At 42.2% G+C, this 14,974-nt stretch overlaps 1 protein-coding gene across 2 annotated transcripts in view; it reads left to right on the forward strand.

Moving 5' to 3' along the window:
- LOC311165717 (paralemmin-1-like) overlaps positions 1-11,725 on the forward strand; it is a gene marked incomplete at its 3' end in the record, with an annotated part of 126,796 nt that extends 115,071 nt beyond the window's left edge. Inside the window, exons 6-7 of one of the 2 annotated variants that reach the window (XM_084225971.1) lie at positions 4,235-4,336; positions 10,977-11,725. In XM_084225971.1, coding sequence (XP_084082097.1) covers positions 4,235-4,336; positions 10,977-11,725 — 851 coding nt within the window. The remainder of the gene's footprint in view (positions 1-4,234; positions 4,337-10,976) is intronic. The other variant, XM_084225972.1, reaches the window with a different exon arrangement.
- Positions 11,726-14,974: the final 3,249 nt, after the last annotated feature.

Below are 14,974 nucleotides of genomic sequence, written 5' to 3' on the forward strand. Positions count from 1 at the left end.
GTTCATTGTTAAGGCAGGGAAGTCTTTTCTTTACATTTCTTCCTTTGCCTTTGTAAAGAGTAAACCATTCTTGTGCTTTCAGCAGGCACTTTCAAATTACCCCAGCACTCACAAATTCCTTTGACTTTCTTGGATGCTTCCACTGGAATCTCTCACAGCTAGGCTCTCAGCATATTAAAGTTATCTCTTCCGAAATTTAAGGTCTTTGTCCTACTACTGGTCTTCAGTGTTCTAAGCAGGACCTTAAACTCCACAAAGTTTTCTCACTATATCCAAGGTGTCATTGGTTACCAGTGTAAGTCAAATAAAGCTTCTTGACTTGCAAGCAGTAAATCTAGCAATGTGCTGCTCCTAGTCAGCATGTTCAGCATCCATAGGAACAAGGAGTCCCTAAGATATTCCACAAACCTGATGGAGGGCATCAGGTGCACAGCTGTTTTTTTTTTTTCCCAACAAATGTAATTTTGGGTAATTGAAGTCACCCATGAAGACTGGGCTCAGGTGGCCCAAGACTCCACTGAGCAGCCGCAGTAAGGTTTTGTTGGCTCCATCATCCTGACAGGGAGGCCAGTGCATAGCACCCTCCTTAGTGATGACCCCTCTAATCATGATCCTAAGGCATTAGTTAAATAGAACTGGCATGGTCTCCACAGCTCTCCTCTAGACATGCAGATATCTCTGCCACATGAAGTACAACTCCACCTCCTCTTCTTCCTTTCTTATCTTTCTGAAAATATCATGTTTGTGGCCATCCGTTGTGGTCTCCTCATCATGTGAGTTTTCCCACCTAGTTTCTGTGATTCTTCTGGCATCTCTTACACTGGGCACAAGGCTCTAGTTCCTCCTGCTTGTTGCCCATATTACATACATTGGTATACATGCACTTGAGATGGCTGCCCTTAGGCTTCTTGTCTTCAGAAAGGGTTGGGCAGCATTTCTTACTGCTCTGATAGATGCACTCACCCACCAAAAGCCTTCATTGATGTTCTTACAAACATGGTGGGAGGGCCAAAATCACTGTTCTTCCTGATGCAGTCCCATGCAGCCCCAGAGAGCTTTGTAGGTGGAACAGTCCTGGCCTGGGAGTCAGTATTTGCAGAAGATCTGCCACTAATTTTAGTGGTATGGGACTTTTTTTAAAGAGAACTGTCCCTTGGAAAATTAATCCATCTGACATTTGATCACAAGCCTCTGTGTGGGAACTATTCAGAGCAGGTCTGAAGGTTTAGCTTTGTGTGAGCACCCTTGAAGGATCACCTTGCCCCATATGTTTTGCCAAGCACTTGTCTGTCTGTTAATCCAGAAGAGTGCCATACTCCGAAAATTAATTTTGTTGCAAGTAGTAAAAAAGACACTAGTTTTATGTCATCCTTAGATATTAATAACTTATCAAAGATTTAAATTTAGATATTGAGTGCAGTCTGTTTAAATGTTATTTATGTTCTGTCTTCTCACGTGAGCAGAATTCTAATTTGCATCTCATCCATTCCTTGCAAAATTAGCCTCATATCCTTTTAAAGGTGCTAAATGAAAGAGACCTTGTTGCCAGTGAGATAAAGGGAAATGAGCATATTTGCTTTGTTTGGAGGCTGGGTGGGGAAGGCAGCAACACAAGACAGGAGCTGGCAGAATCAACCAACCCCATCTTGTAATCAAATACCCTATTTCTAACATGTGGCACCACCACTAGCTTCAGAAGGAACTATATGAGAATTGCATCGCCCTCCCAGCATTCCCTGCTCATGACAAGGACAGATTGGAGCCCTGAAGCTAATTTTAAAAATATTTTATTATAATTAACATACAGAGTAGTTTCTAAACTAGCAGCATCTGACACTTAGCCTAGTATGGTCTCCTAAAGCAGGAGGCAAGGGGAAAAAAACCCAAAACAACAGCTTACTAAGGTCCACAGATATCTACCACATCAAAGTGAGAGTTTCACCATCAAGCTGTACAGCTGATTTTCCCTACTGCTAGATATCAGCGATGCTCAGTTCCCCCTATAAGTACTGGGTTAAAAATAAATATTTGCAAAGAATTTTGCCTCCTGCAGTGTCTTGCATGAGAACTATACCCTAGCCATGCCTATTGATCCTCATGAACTGCAAAAGAAGTAAGGATGATTAGTTAAGCAGTTCAAGCCTGCATTGATTATGACATGTAACACATGTGACACATCTGTCACTCAGTCACTGGATGCGTGTGTACTGAAACCACTGTTCCAAAAGGACACTCTGTGGGATGAATAATTACTAAGTTTGTGCTATTTCTAGAACACAAAGTGCCTTCTTTCCCTGGACCAGAAACACAGTCTCTACTTCTTTGTTCTGAGAAATTACTTCAGTTTTCACTAATGGCCTAGTCATTTGCTGGTGATATTTCCCAGAGCAACAGCACCAAGCATTGTACCAATTTCTCATTAGAGGCAAGTGACCCTGCAAAAGAAAGCAGCTGTTGCTGGCCAGTGCTCAGTCAGCTGTGTGTCTTAAACAATTATTTTTCCTAGATTCTACTGCTAAAAATACAGAACTTTGAGATACAGTATGTATTGAAATTATATAAGTCCATTTGCCAAGTCTGCCACTTGTCCTCTGAAATATAAAATAAAATACCATTTGCCTGGGCAGGCTTGGGGATTTTTTCCAATTCATCTGATACAAACTGAACTCATTTATATACTAAATTTGGGAGGGTTTTAAATGAATTTGCACTGTACCTCCGTGCCTTACTTTTCTGACACTGGAAAGGAGGAAAGAGGACTCCTTACCTGAGTTACCTACAGTGGTCTGCAGAGCAATGGAGTTTCATCCTGGGGTCTTATTTTTCTTTATCCAGTAGCAATGGTGGCCACCACTGACTGCTATGGGAGTAAACCATTTCACTAATATCAGGCCAAATTTTCCTGCCAAAAATCTTTGGGATTAGAGGGGGCACATAATGTCCTTCCTGAGGACACTGCCAGGCGTAGGTATTTTTTCTGGGATGGGTGTTATCTCATAGGGAATGTGATGAAAGTATCTCCCTCTACCAGATGCAGTCAAACAGGTTACAACAGAACTTTTCATTTTCTCTCTCTTTTCACCAGTTCCCTTTTATGGTCTGCACTGGTCAGCCTCTCTCCCCTGCTTATAGCAACAAGAGGCTTCAAGGAAGGGAGATTTTGCCTCCTACCCTAACACACGGACCAGGCAGTACCAAGGGCTTGACAAATCTTTAATTGAACTGGCAAAATACCCTTGGAGGAAAAAAAATGGTCTGCTTCACACCAAATAGGATTTTATATTTGAACATAAATTTAATCATCTCCATACAGAGCTGAAAACATTTCCAGTTGATAGGAAAGAATGTGACTTTTTTTTTTCTTTTCTATTTTTTTCTTTTTTGTTTTTTGTTTTGGTCTGGTGCCTGAACTTTAAAACTTTAAATCAGTTATTTGCACGTCTCCTCTGAGCTCTGCTCTTAGCTAAGCCACTGAATTCAAGCAGAACAATAAATGCTAATTATATTTTACCCAGCCACAAAATATCTCCAAGGAAATACTTTTAAATATATTAACATGTCTTCTAAAGTACATATTTTGCTTATGGTAAGCAGCCATAATCTCAAATGTAAAACAAGTCAATAATTTAAGATAGCTTTCTACTAATTCAGGGTTTATTAATGAACGATGGCATTGCAGCGCTGGCAGGAGCATAATGCTTACAGAAAACTAAAACAGGTACCCCATCAATAACTATATCAGATTTGATTATTAGCTAAAGTTCAGCTTTAAGAACAAAAAGCCAAATTCTGATTCATTAATATTGGAAACAACTGGTACAAAAGAGCTGGTTTCTTATCCTATTCAGTCAACACTAGCATTTTTAGGCTTTTATATCTCTATTTGAAATGTCATGTATTCTGGGTATCGCATTGGGTTTGTTCCTTACCTTTCCCACCCCACTCCCCATTTTAAAGCTCACCAACTTGATAAATCCAGAACCTCCTGACAAATAATTTTATGTGTTCATCTGACATAAGGTTTGAGTCATCTGGACCCATTCCCTCCTGCCTCAGCTAGTCTATTGAACACCAATCACAGGACAGTGACTTTGCACTTTGTTTGCTTTGATCCAATTATCTAGTACAAAGCTCCAGTGACTATTGTCAGGGCTGACAACACTCTGCTGTCTAAGCAATGAAGCCACTGGGGCTTGTAGCACAAATCTAACTGTTTCCTGTTCTCTGACACCAGATGCAGTAAATTACATTTACTCCCAGATCCCTGAACTCCCAACCCTCTATTCACGAACAGCAGAGCCAGTTCCTGGGTGGGACGGATCAACCAGAGTAGCTGGTAAGTCTCAAGGAACAAAGTATTATAATACCAATCCAATAGCCATGAACTCCTTTTGTTATATTACTTTAATGAGTCTGGTGTCCTGATATCATTTAAATGCCAGGAAATACTGATTGATGTGTATTGTAAATAAGTCAAGGCTCTTTGAACTGCAGTGAGTACTCTCAAAACAAGGTAGCTGAACTATATACAAGTACCATAGGAAACGCCCTTTTTTTTTTTTAATATGGAAGCATTCAGTTCTTTCTATCTCTGCTGGTACCAATACATAGTATTTAGGCCAAGGTTTTGTGTCCTCTTTTGTACCCATGCAACTCCAGATAGGTACTCACAAGACCACATACATTCTTCAAATATTTATGTCATTTTTACTTCTTGCATACCATTCTTTCTTCTTGGGAAAAGGTGGACTTGTTTGGAGCTTGGAGTCATACAGAGAATTTTCTAACACTTATTTTTCAGGTTATGTGTGTGTCTTAAATGTAACAAGACTGTTAGAAGCTGTACATTTTTATTGTTTTCAAAATTCTTGTTTTCTAAACAATGTACTCCCTATGTCAAGACCAAATTGCTGGTGGCTACCTAAGAGGTGTCCCAAGAAAAGGGATAAAAGGTGGCTTACTTGAGAAATAGATTAACCAGCATAGCAAAGCAATGTCTGCAGCTAAGGCACTGTGCACAGCTATGAAATGTGTAATTTTTTCCATAAGTTCTGTTGCAAGCCATTCCAAAATCTTCCCTTCCACCAGTGCTTACCCTGATATGTCTTTAAAGCAAGCTTCTCTGTGTGTTTTGTGCCATTTTGTCAACAACAAAAAGTAATAATTTCTTTCATATTTTGGATGACTCAGGAGCCTTGTTAATGTAGTCCTTGATAAATGTACCGTGTGTGTGCAATAGGTGTTCTTAAAGGTCGGCTGTAACCATCCATCTTAAAAGAGGCTCAAAGTGTAAGTAGATTTTTTTTTTTAAAGAAAAGCCTCTGAATCCACAAAACAGACAGAATCTAGATCCTTCTGTTGGCACGTTGCTATCTTGTCCTGAAGTGCTGCATCATGTTTCACTGTAATTGAAGCTTCTGCAGAAACTTGTACTTGTGAATACTGGCTGTCATCTTCAAGTACTGCTTTCAGTTCCAACTCTATTGTCACGTAGTTTTATATTCTATTAGTAGTTCACATTTTGCAGTAAATATGCTTTGGTTAAATAAAGACATTTTAACATCAGTGTTAGTTCATTTTGCAACTACTTTGACAAGCTGGGCTGCTAGGTTTTCTCACAGAGAAAAAACATTATGCACACAGGCAGATAAGCAAGATTCTGTTATTCACTTCTCTCATGGCACTGCCTTTTACTGGTGAACAGCTTTCTAAGATATTCACATATGTTTATGCATTTACTTAGCCAAGTAGCTTTAACGTGGCCCCTGGGTTGATCATAAACCACATGTTATGCCAATATCTAAAAACACTGCAGTAAAATCACAGTAGAAGACATGAAAAAAATGTTGACAGAGTCAAAAGCTTAAGCAAATTAGCCAGAGTTAAAATAGAAAAGGATCACTCCTGTTAACTTTCTAGGACAGCATCCTCGAAGTGATAGAACTTGTTGCCTGAAGTGTCCCTAATATAAAAGACATTTTTACATCATACTACTCCATACCATCAATAAAAATATGTATCTTGCAACTCTTCTTAAATATAGAGCCATGGAATTTTAGATTTGGGTTGGAAGGGACTTTAAAGATTATCTAGTTCCACCTGCCCTGCCATGGGTAGGGATGCCATTTACTAGATCAGGTTTCTTAGAGCACCATCCAGCCTGGCCTTCAAAAACTTGCAGGGATGGGGCATCCACAGCTTCTCTGGCCAATGTGTTCCATGCCTCACCACCCACTGAGTATTTAAATCTGCCCTCTTTCAGTTTAAAACCATTGCCCTTTGTCCTGTCTGTATCTTTATACAGTACCCTTATAAAGTCCCTCTCCCTCATTTTTATAAGCCTCCTAATGGTACTGGAAGGCTGCAATAAGATCTCCACAAAATCTTCTGCTCTCCAAGCTGGACAATTCCAGCCCTCTCAGTCTGTCTTCATGAGAGAGGTGCTCTATCCCTCTGATCATCTTCATGGCTCTCCTCTGAATCTGCTCCAAAAATGTTCATGTCTGCCTTGTGCTGAGAGTCCAGACCTGGGTGCAGTACTCCAGGTGGATAGAGTAAGGGCAGAGTAGAGGGGGATGATCTCCTCCTTCAAGCTGCTGGCCACACTTCTTTTGATGCAGCCCAGGATACAACTGGCTCTCTGGGCTGCAAGTGCACACTGGTGCCTGATATCCAACTTTTCATACATGAGAATCCCCAAGTCCTTCTCCTCAGGGCTGCTCTCAATGACTCCGTCTCCAGCCTGTCCTCACGTTTGGAATTGCCTCGATCCAGGTGCATCTCCTTGCACTTGCACTTGCTGAACTTCATAAGATTCTCTTGAGCCCACTTCTCTGGTTTGTCCAGGTCCCCCTGGATGGTATCCCTCCCTTCCTTTGTGTCAGCTGCCCTGCTCAGCTTTGTGCCATCTGCAGATTTGCTGAGGGTGCCCTGGATCTCACTGCCTGTGTCATTAATAAAGATGCTGAAGAGCACAAGTCCCAGGAGAGAGCCCTGAAGAAAACCACTCATCACTGGCCTTCACCTGGACACAGAGCCATTGACCACAGCTCTCTGGCACCAGCCAGCCTGCCAATTCATTATCTACCAAATAGTCCATCCATCAAATCTGTGTCTCTCCGATTTGGAGACAAGGAGGTTGTGGGGGACCATATCAAAGGCCTTACAGAAGTCTGGACAGATGACATCTGTTGGTCTTCCCTTGGTGACCTTTGCCATTATTCCATCACAGAAGGCCCCCAGATTAGTCAAGCGTGATTTTCCATTGGTAAAGACATGATAGCTCCTCCAGATAACCTTCTTATCTTTTATGTGCCTTAGCATATCGTCTGGGACCATCTGCTCCATGATGTTCCTCGGCACAAAGGTGAAGTTCACTGGTCTGTAGTTTCCCAGTTCTTCATTTCTCCCCTTTTAAAAAATGTGGGCAGTGTTGCCCTTTTTCAGTCAGTGGGGACTTCTCTTGACTGCACTGACTTTTCAAATGTGATGGAGAGTAGCTTGGCAACAGCATAGAATTAAAGAATCATTGACTAGTTTGGGTTGGAAGGGAACTTAAAGATCATCTCATTCCCTCAACCCATCTGCTAGGGGCAGGGATACCTCCCCTTAGACCAGATTGCTCAGAGATCCATCCAGCCTGGCCTTGAAAATCAGCCAGTTCCCTCAGGACTCTGGGATGCATGTCATGGACTTGTGGCTATTCAGCTTCCTCAAGGGATCCCAGACATGTTCTTCACTTGCAATGGGAGGGTATTCCCTTCCCTCACACCCACCCAGAGAATCAGGTATTCAGAGAATTGGGAAGCCTGGCTCCAGTGGAGACCGAGGCAAAAGAACTTGTTTATTTCCTACACACTGGGAGAGAGAGCTCCTGCATGCTAAGAAAAGTGGTCTCAAAGCCTTGTCAGCTCTGGTCAGCCCCTCAATCCTTAGGGACAATATCCCGGGGGATCTCATTCACCAACTCCTTGAACAGTTGAAAGTTCTCTCTTGTAAAGTTCAGGAGTTTGTCTTTGCTCCTTGCCAGCATCATGCTCCTCAAGGTCACAAACTCAAATATGGCCAGGTCCACATGATTTAACTATCAGATTTTTGTTATCTGCTTTGGAATTCATTCCAACTGTACGAGCCTTCTTTTAATGCACAATACTGACCTAAATTTGTGCATCAAAGCAGGGAGGGTCTGACAGATGGCATGCTCTTCTGCACTGCAAATACATGACACTCAACTATGTCACATTAAAATCACCAGTCTGTAATGAAAAGCCATGCACCAAATAATATTTTCAATTTTCAAAGAAAAAGAAGCACAGGAGCTCTAGGGGAGCTCAAGGTGCTACTTCTCTCTAAGAAGGTAACAGGCAGCCCGTTGATGGGCAGGTGGTGCCCTCTCTTTGGAGTTGTGATGCTCAGGACAAATCAGGAACTTCTGCCCATCAGAGATGGTTTTCTGAATGTGCTGCCTCACAGTTCAGCTTAGCTTCAGCTGGCCACTCAGAAACATGCCAGTTTTAGGATCTTCGTCACAGACAAGCCAGCCTCTATTTTTGCCTTTGTAATGTTGAAAGTTATTGAACAATATCTGCCTGAGCAGCCCTGGTGAGGTCAAGTGATGTGCAGAGCCCACTCACCCAAGCCCTAGGGACCAAGTCAATAAACAAAATTCTTCTTCCTTTCTTCTTCCCTCTCAAGAAACTACACCTAGAAGGTTCTGGAGTGTTGGTGTTGTTACCTACATCTCTTTGTCAATTATCACTATAAATTGGATTAGAGGCTTCAGAGCAGAGGCATTTGAATAAGCCATAAAGGGCACTTGAGCACCAGTTCCTGGGCTGGGACAATCCAGAGCAAGAGATCCATGCTAGCTGCTCTCTGAGCTTCAATATGGCACTGTCTGCCGCAGTTTCTCAGACTAATTCCTTTGTAGCTTAATTGTTACCAGCCCTGGGGCAACAGTTTTTTAATTCCAGCCTTAATTTCCTGTTTCCAACCATGCTGTCTGCCTTGCAGTCTCCAGCTGCACATCTCAGGGCAGAGCTCAGCTCTCAGCCTTGCAGCTCCCTTCTGGCTGCCCAGGCTGCTGTGGGATGTCCAGGCATGAAAACACCAGCACAGGAGGGATATCAAAAAATGCAAGCCCTACTTTAGTGTGGAAATGGGCATCCTGTGCCCAGGATTGTAACAGCTACGGGCACAACTGGTCCACAAACGTCCTGAAGCAGTGGTAAAACACAGTCCTTAGGGGTAGTCTGCTAGGTTGCAATGGTCGAGGGGAGTGTGCTGCTTCTGCAGCTCACTTTAGCTTTCAGCAATGCGTCACTCTCAAGAGGCAGAAAAGCTCCTTCACCCACTGGCATCTCTGTGCCCTGGCTCTATGCAGGTGTTTCTGTCCTTTACCTAACCAGTTCCTGCTGGGCTGGCTGAGGTCTGAGCAGATGTACATAGCGTGTAGACAGACAGACCCAACCATTTCGCCCACCAGACTGCACTCGTAGGGGACAAAGGAGAACATGTCATGAACACCATGCACATGCTCACCAACACATTCATTTTCTATCTAGCTCTATAGGCAGTGTAACGATGCATGTCATGATAAATTTCCTATTGATGATTAAATACTTTGCTTTAAGGTTACAGGAAAACTAGTTCTACTATGTGTGAATAAAAAGACTGAGAAAATATATTCAAGTAACAGTAATTCTTATGTTAATTATTTTTTTTTAAATACAAACATACCAAGCTACATTGATTGTTGGGGCAAGGATATTCTGTACTCACTTGAAAGTAAATCAGGAAAAAAAATGCAAACATTCCAGTTTGTGGTATTCCGAGGTAAGGTAAATCATGTTTATACCATTGAGGTCTGTTGATGAAAGTGATCACAGTAAGTTTCACAAACACTTGTCACTGCCTGTGGTAATTTGCAATTGTCTTGTGGATGTCTGTCCAGGAGCCAAATGTCTTCATATGCATACAAGGAATGCTAAACAAATGAACACTTTGGAAAGTCTGAGATGCCTTTGCACATTTTTTCTTTGAAAAGCTGTCTAGTGGTATGTCATCATATCTCAGAATGGGTTTTGGAGCAGAGTAGACTGCTTGTCTATTCCTACTGTGTGGTCTACACTTTTCATCTCATTACTACATCCTTAACTGCTAGAAAACCTCCTTTGCTATTCTAAAGCAACAGCCCTCACACATGTTTTTATCTGTTGTTTCATGACTCTTTGAAAATCAGTTCATTATTTTTTCTTCAACTTTCACTGGTGCTTAATGTTTAATTCACACAAACAAGGGGGCACATTTGGGTATTTTGTACATTTTCTGAACCTGGAAACAGAGGTCACAGTTGTTGTCTCGGTGTGAAAGCTAAGAGAGCTGCCCTGCCACACACCTGTGGGAGAGATTGTCCTATTCCCGTGTGATTTTGTTTTCCCACAGGCAGAACAGAGATAAACAATATTTCTTCACCCTTCTAAAATGTTTTGAGTGCTACAAATGGAAGAGTTAATCAAGAACAAGTATTGATAATTAAATGGTCTGGGTGTTGCAGCAAACAAAACTTGTTACCAACTTACTGGCAGTTTGATGGCAGAAAAGAGAGTAGAGGGGTTCTCTCTGAATTTTGAGGCAAGTTCAGAATAAAAGTTAGAGGGCAGCCTGCATGCTATCACCTCCCCTTGTCTAAATTACACCTAACATCTTGGTGCTCCTAGTTGACCAAAGACAGCTCCATGTGACGTGAGCTGGAAGAGAAGGTCCTGTTTGCCGCAGATATGCCTCCACCTGCATAAAAAGCCGTAGTGTAACAGTGCCCACAGTGTTGCACCCCACCTCTAACTTAGAACGCTTAGCCCTTTAGAAGCAGGAGGCAGGAAAAAGGGGCACCATAGTTTTCTTTGTCTGTTTGGCAATTAACCATTCACTGGCTTTTTTTGTTGTAACATGCACTTCCTCTCTTGTTTTCATTCAAGCTTTGTGCACCATGGAAATTAATGTGGAGAAAGACAAACAGACAGGAGAGACCAAGATTGTCTCTGCTTCACCTGTTGGCCCAGATGAGGCCCATCAAAGAGGATTCAAAGTCTATGATGATGGTTCCAAGGTAGTCTATGAGGTTCACTCTGGTGGCACAGTGGTAGAAAATGGAGTGCATAAATTAAGCTCAAAGGACGTAGATGAACTTATGCAAAAAGCTGGACAATCAAGTGTAAAAGGAGGGTATGAAACAATGACTGTATCAGACAAAAATGTGGTAGCCGATGGAAACCTTAGCCATATGAAGGAGCAAATGCTCTTCAAGGAGGCAAAGCTAGAAATGGTACACAAATCCGGCAAAGGACGTGCTGTGAACCCTCAGCCACAAGACAAACCCTGTGGTGGTGAAACCCCAGAGCCCAGTGCAGATCAGCCGGTGACAATGATATTTATGGGCTACCAGAACATCGATGATGAAGAGGAGACAAAGAAAGTGCTGGGCTATGATGAGACCATCAAGGCAGAGCTTGTGCTGATTGATGAAGACGACGAGAAGTCACTGCGGGAGAAGACAGTGACTGATGTTTCCACCATGGATGGGAACGCTGCAGAGCTGGTCTCTGGCAGGCCCCTGTCGGACACGACAGAGCCCTCCTCTCCCGAGGGGAAGGAAGAGAGCCTGCCCTTGGAAGCTGCCCCAGGTACACAAAAGAAAAAGCGCTGTCAATGCTGTATTGTCATGTGAACACCTCCTCCTTCCCTGCTCCAGGCAGCTCCTGCTCCATCACTTACCTAGACCTCACTGTACTTCTAACTGCAATACTGTGAACTGGAAGTGAATGCCTCCATTGCCTTGCAGTTGGGTTGCTTTTCTTTCTAGTTCTTCCGGAAGAGGAACGCATGGTTATTTTCCCATCAGGCATACTATTTGGTGTTGGGGAGGGGCTGGGGGCTTTTGGCTTCTCTTTTTCTTTGTGTTGTTTGTGATGGTGTTTTGTTTTGTTTTGTTTTGTTTTCCTTAATATTACAGAGTGAGAGATAAATGAGAAATGGAACGTATGTTTGCATATTTATTTGATTTTTATATATATATTTTATATATATATAATGAAAACAGTTTTTACATTTTTTCTTTAAGTATCTGGCAGGCTTGATCAGATTCCTAGGATTTTGTGGGAGTCTGAATTTCACAGCCACCAGATATGAGAGCCTTAAAAAAATGTTACTTCTCCTTTTTAAAAAAATCACATTAAGCATTATTTTATGTATTACATTTTTTATTTCTTGGGGGAAGGCTCAGATCACTTTACTGTTTTGATTTGCTAAAAATCAGACAAGTCTTTCCCAAAAAATTGCATAATTTTGGGTTTTAGTAACTTTCAAGTTTAGTTTGCAGTGTCAGAAAAACCCATTAACCATTTCCGCTAATTGGTGATACCAGAAGTGGACCTTAATTATTCTTTCTAGAAAATGTATGAATGATCATTTTGCCTTATATAAATCTTCCAGATTACAGTATTGTATACGCACTTCATCTCCCCAAATAACAGTTGGAATTGACATTAAAAAGATGCAGCTGTTACACCAAAAGAAACGGAGTCACTCGTCAGAGTTTCTTTCTGTAACTCTGCCAATGTTTATTCATGAAATTTTCCTGCCGAACTCCAGTAGAAGAGGGATGCTGCTTTCTATTTCCCTAGAACAAATGAACTTTTCTGACAGTCTGACCCTGTTCCTACTGGATTCAGTGGCGAAATTCTCAGTGCTGGGAATGGGAACAGGGCCAGAGTTTTCTTTTGTAGTTAATACAGAAGTGTAATTTCTCACAGAGTGTACCTCCAGTGCACCTACATAATGACAGGCAATTGGGTCTGATGCTGCCCTGCTTGTCCAGGTAAAACTCCTGTGGAGGCCCACTGGAGTTTTGTCAGAGCAGCTGTTTTGGGAGATCCTGTAGCCACAAGACTAATATTTTCAAAAACTGCTGGTGGTTTTGGATGCCTCATTTTCTCACATGGGGCACTAAAAGATGCCTGATTTCCAGTGCATTTTTCTTCATCTGACCTCTGAAAATCAGGCCTCTTAAAAACAACTAAAGATGAAAATGTAAAAATGTGAAGGCATCCAAAATCAATAGGTCTTTCTTTTTTTTTCTTGTTCCTTGATTCTTCTAAATGAGAAAGCAGCTAGCTTTTTCATGGCAAGTTATTATGAACCTGATTCTTGTATCACACTGGTTTGGCTTAAGTTTAACTTCACTTGTAGTGAAGTTACTCTGGAATTATAACTACATGAGTGAGATTAAAAATCAGGTTTTATATTTTCTGATAGTGTGAACAAGTGCTGAAGATTATTTTGAAGTGTCTTTGAAACTATCAAACTTTAAAAATCAACAACAGCAACCGAAAAAAAAGTAAAAAAAAAAAAAAAAAAAGAAAAAAAAAAGAAAACAGCAAAAGCCTCTTTTCAGTCTGAGGTGGTTCCTATGATATTTCTCTTCTTTCTTGGATGGTGCTTTTACTGCATTAATTGTTAGTCCAGAGCATCTGATGGAACACAGTTCTTGCTCTGTACTCTTTTCTTTCTGTGCCAGTAAAAAAAGACACTTGTTCACCACTTGTTGTGGTAATACAAGGCACACTGAAAACCTACACATACAAAAAAGCAGAAGGTAATTCCCATGTTAGGTCACTCAGCTGTCATTATGGAACTGATCAATGAAACTTCTCACCACTGCCCAGGTGACTGTCAGACAAAAAAATCCAAACAAGTAGTAAAAAAGCAAGAGTAATGAAAGACAGTCTCACCTCTTTGACACCTGCACAAATTTTGCTGACCTCCATATCAGCTGGAGTGGCAGAAATGAATAGACTTTCACATGCTCCCTTTGCCTCCCCTGGGGGCTTTTTGTTGGGAGAAGGACCAAACTCACCCAGAGAAGCTCTGCACATCATTCTTTGACTCAGGCTTAGGCGGTTCAGTTTTATCACAGAGCGGAAGGGCCACAGAGCCTCATACTGCAACAAAAGGTCTGGTGGCTGTTGGTTAAAAACTAGCAGCTTGTGTGTGGTTTTGGCTGAGTTGTGTGGGGTTCAGGGTTTTTTTTAGTTGTTGTTGGTGGTGGTTGGGTGTTTTGTTTTTTTCCCTTTCTCCCTTTTCCCAGAAATGCTAAACATTTACAATTCTAAACATTTCTTAAAACAAGACCCTAAGTTTCCATCCCAATATGGCAGGTGAGGCTGTCCCCAGGCACGTTTAGGAGCCCTGCAACACAAAGGGTGAAGCCCTTTCTCTCTTGCATCTACCTGTGAATGATGGGGGAGCTCGGCACACTTTGCTATGGGTCTGTCACTCTGGGGCCTGCTCACCCCACCAGGAATACTCAGAAACAGATCTCCCAGCCAGCTCCTCCTGGCCTGGCCAGTCATCTTGTTGCTCACCACCTTTTCCTCTTTGGGTCTGATGCCACCTTCACAGCCACCCTGGCCTCATGGTGTCTTCACAGCCTAATCTTTTTCCCCCTCCACTCTTATCCCCATATGAGCATTTTTTTTCAAAACCTCCTGCTTGGGAAATTTAGGGTGTCATACTAATCTAACCCATTCTGTCCCTGCATCTCTTGAGCCATGTGCTCCCCTGTCGGATGACCTTCTGGTTCAGCACCAACTCAGCATTTTGGGGATGACTCCCTTAGCAGCCAGCTTTGGGAGATGTTTGCTGACGCTGGGACCAGAACATGTCTGAGACCACTGCACCATCTGAGGCACAGCACGGTGGGGAGATGGTGGCACACCATCCAGAAGTCCAGAAGTGGCCCTTTAGTGGTTAGAAGTAGAGCACAAGCCTTAAACCTCAAACCTCTCAAATACCTACTGCTCAGTACTTGTAGCTAACATTGAGTGCCTAGGAAGGCCAGTCATTTTTATGTGTTCACATTAACTCCATGGTTAACAGGCCCCAGGAGGTCCAGGAAAGCTAAAGGTTCACCTGCATG

The sequence above is a fragment of the Fringilla coelebs genome, assembly GCF_963513975.1.
Source record: "Fringilla coelebs genome assembly, chromosome: Z".
Classification (NCBI taxonomy): domain Eukaryota; kingdom Metazoa; phylum Chordata; class Aves; order Passeriformes; family Fringillidae; genus Fringilla; species Fringilla coelebs.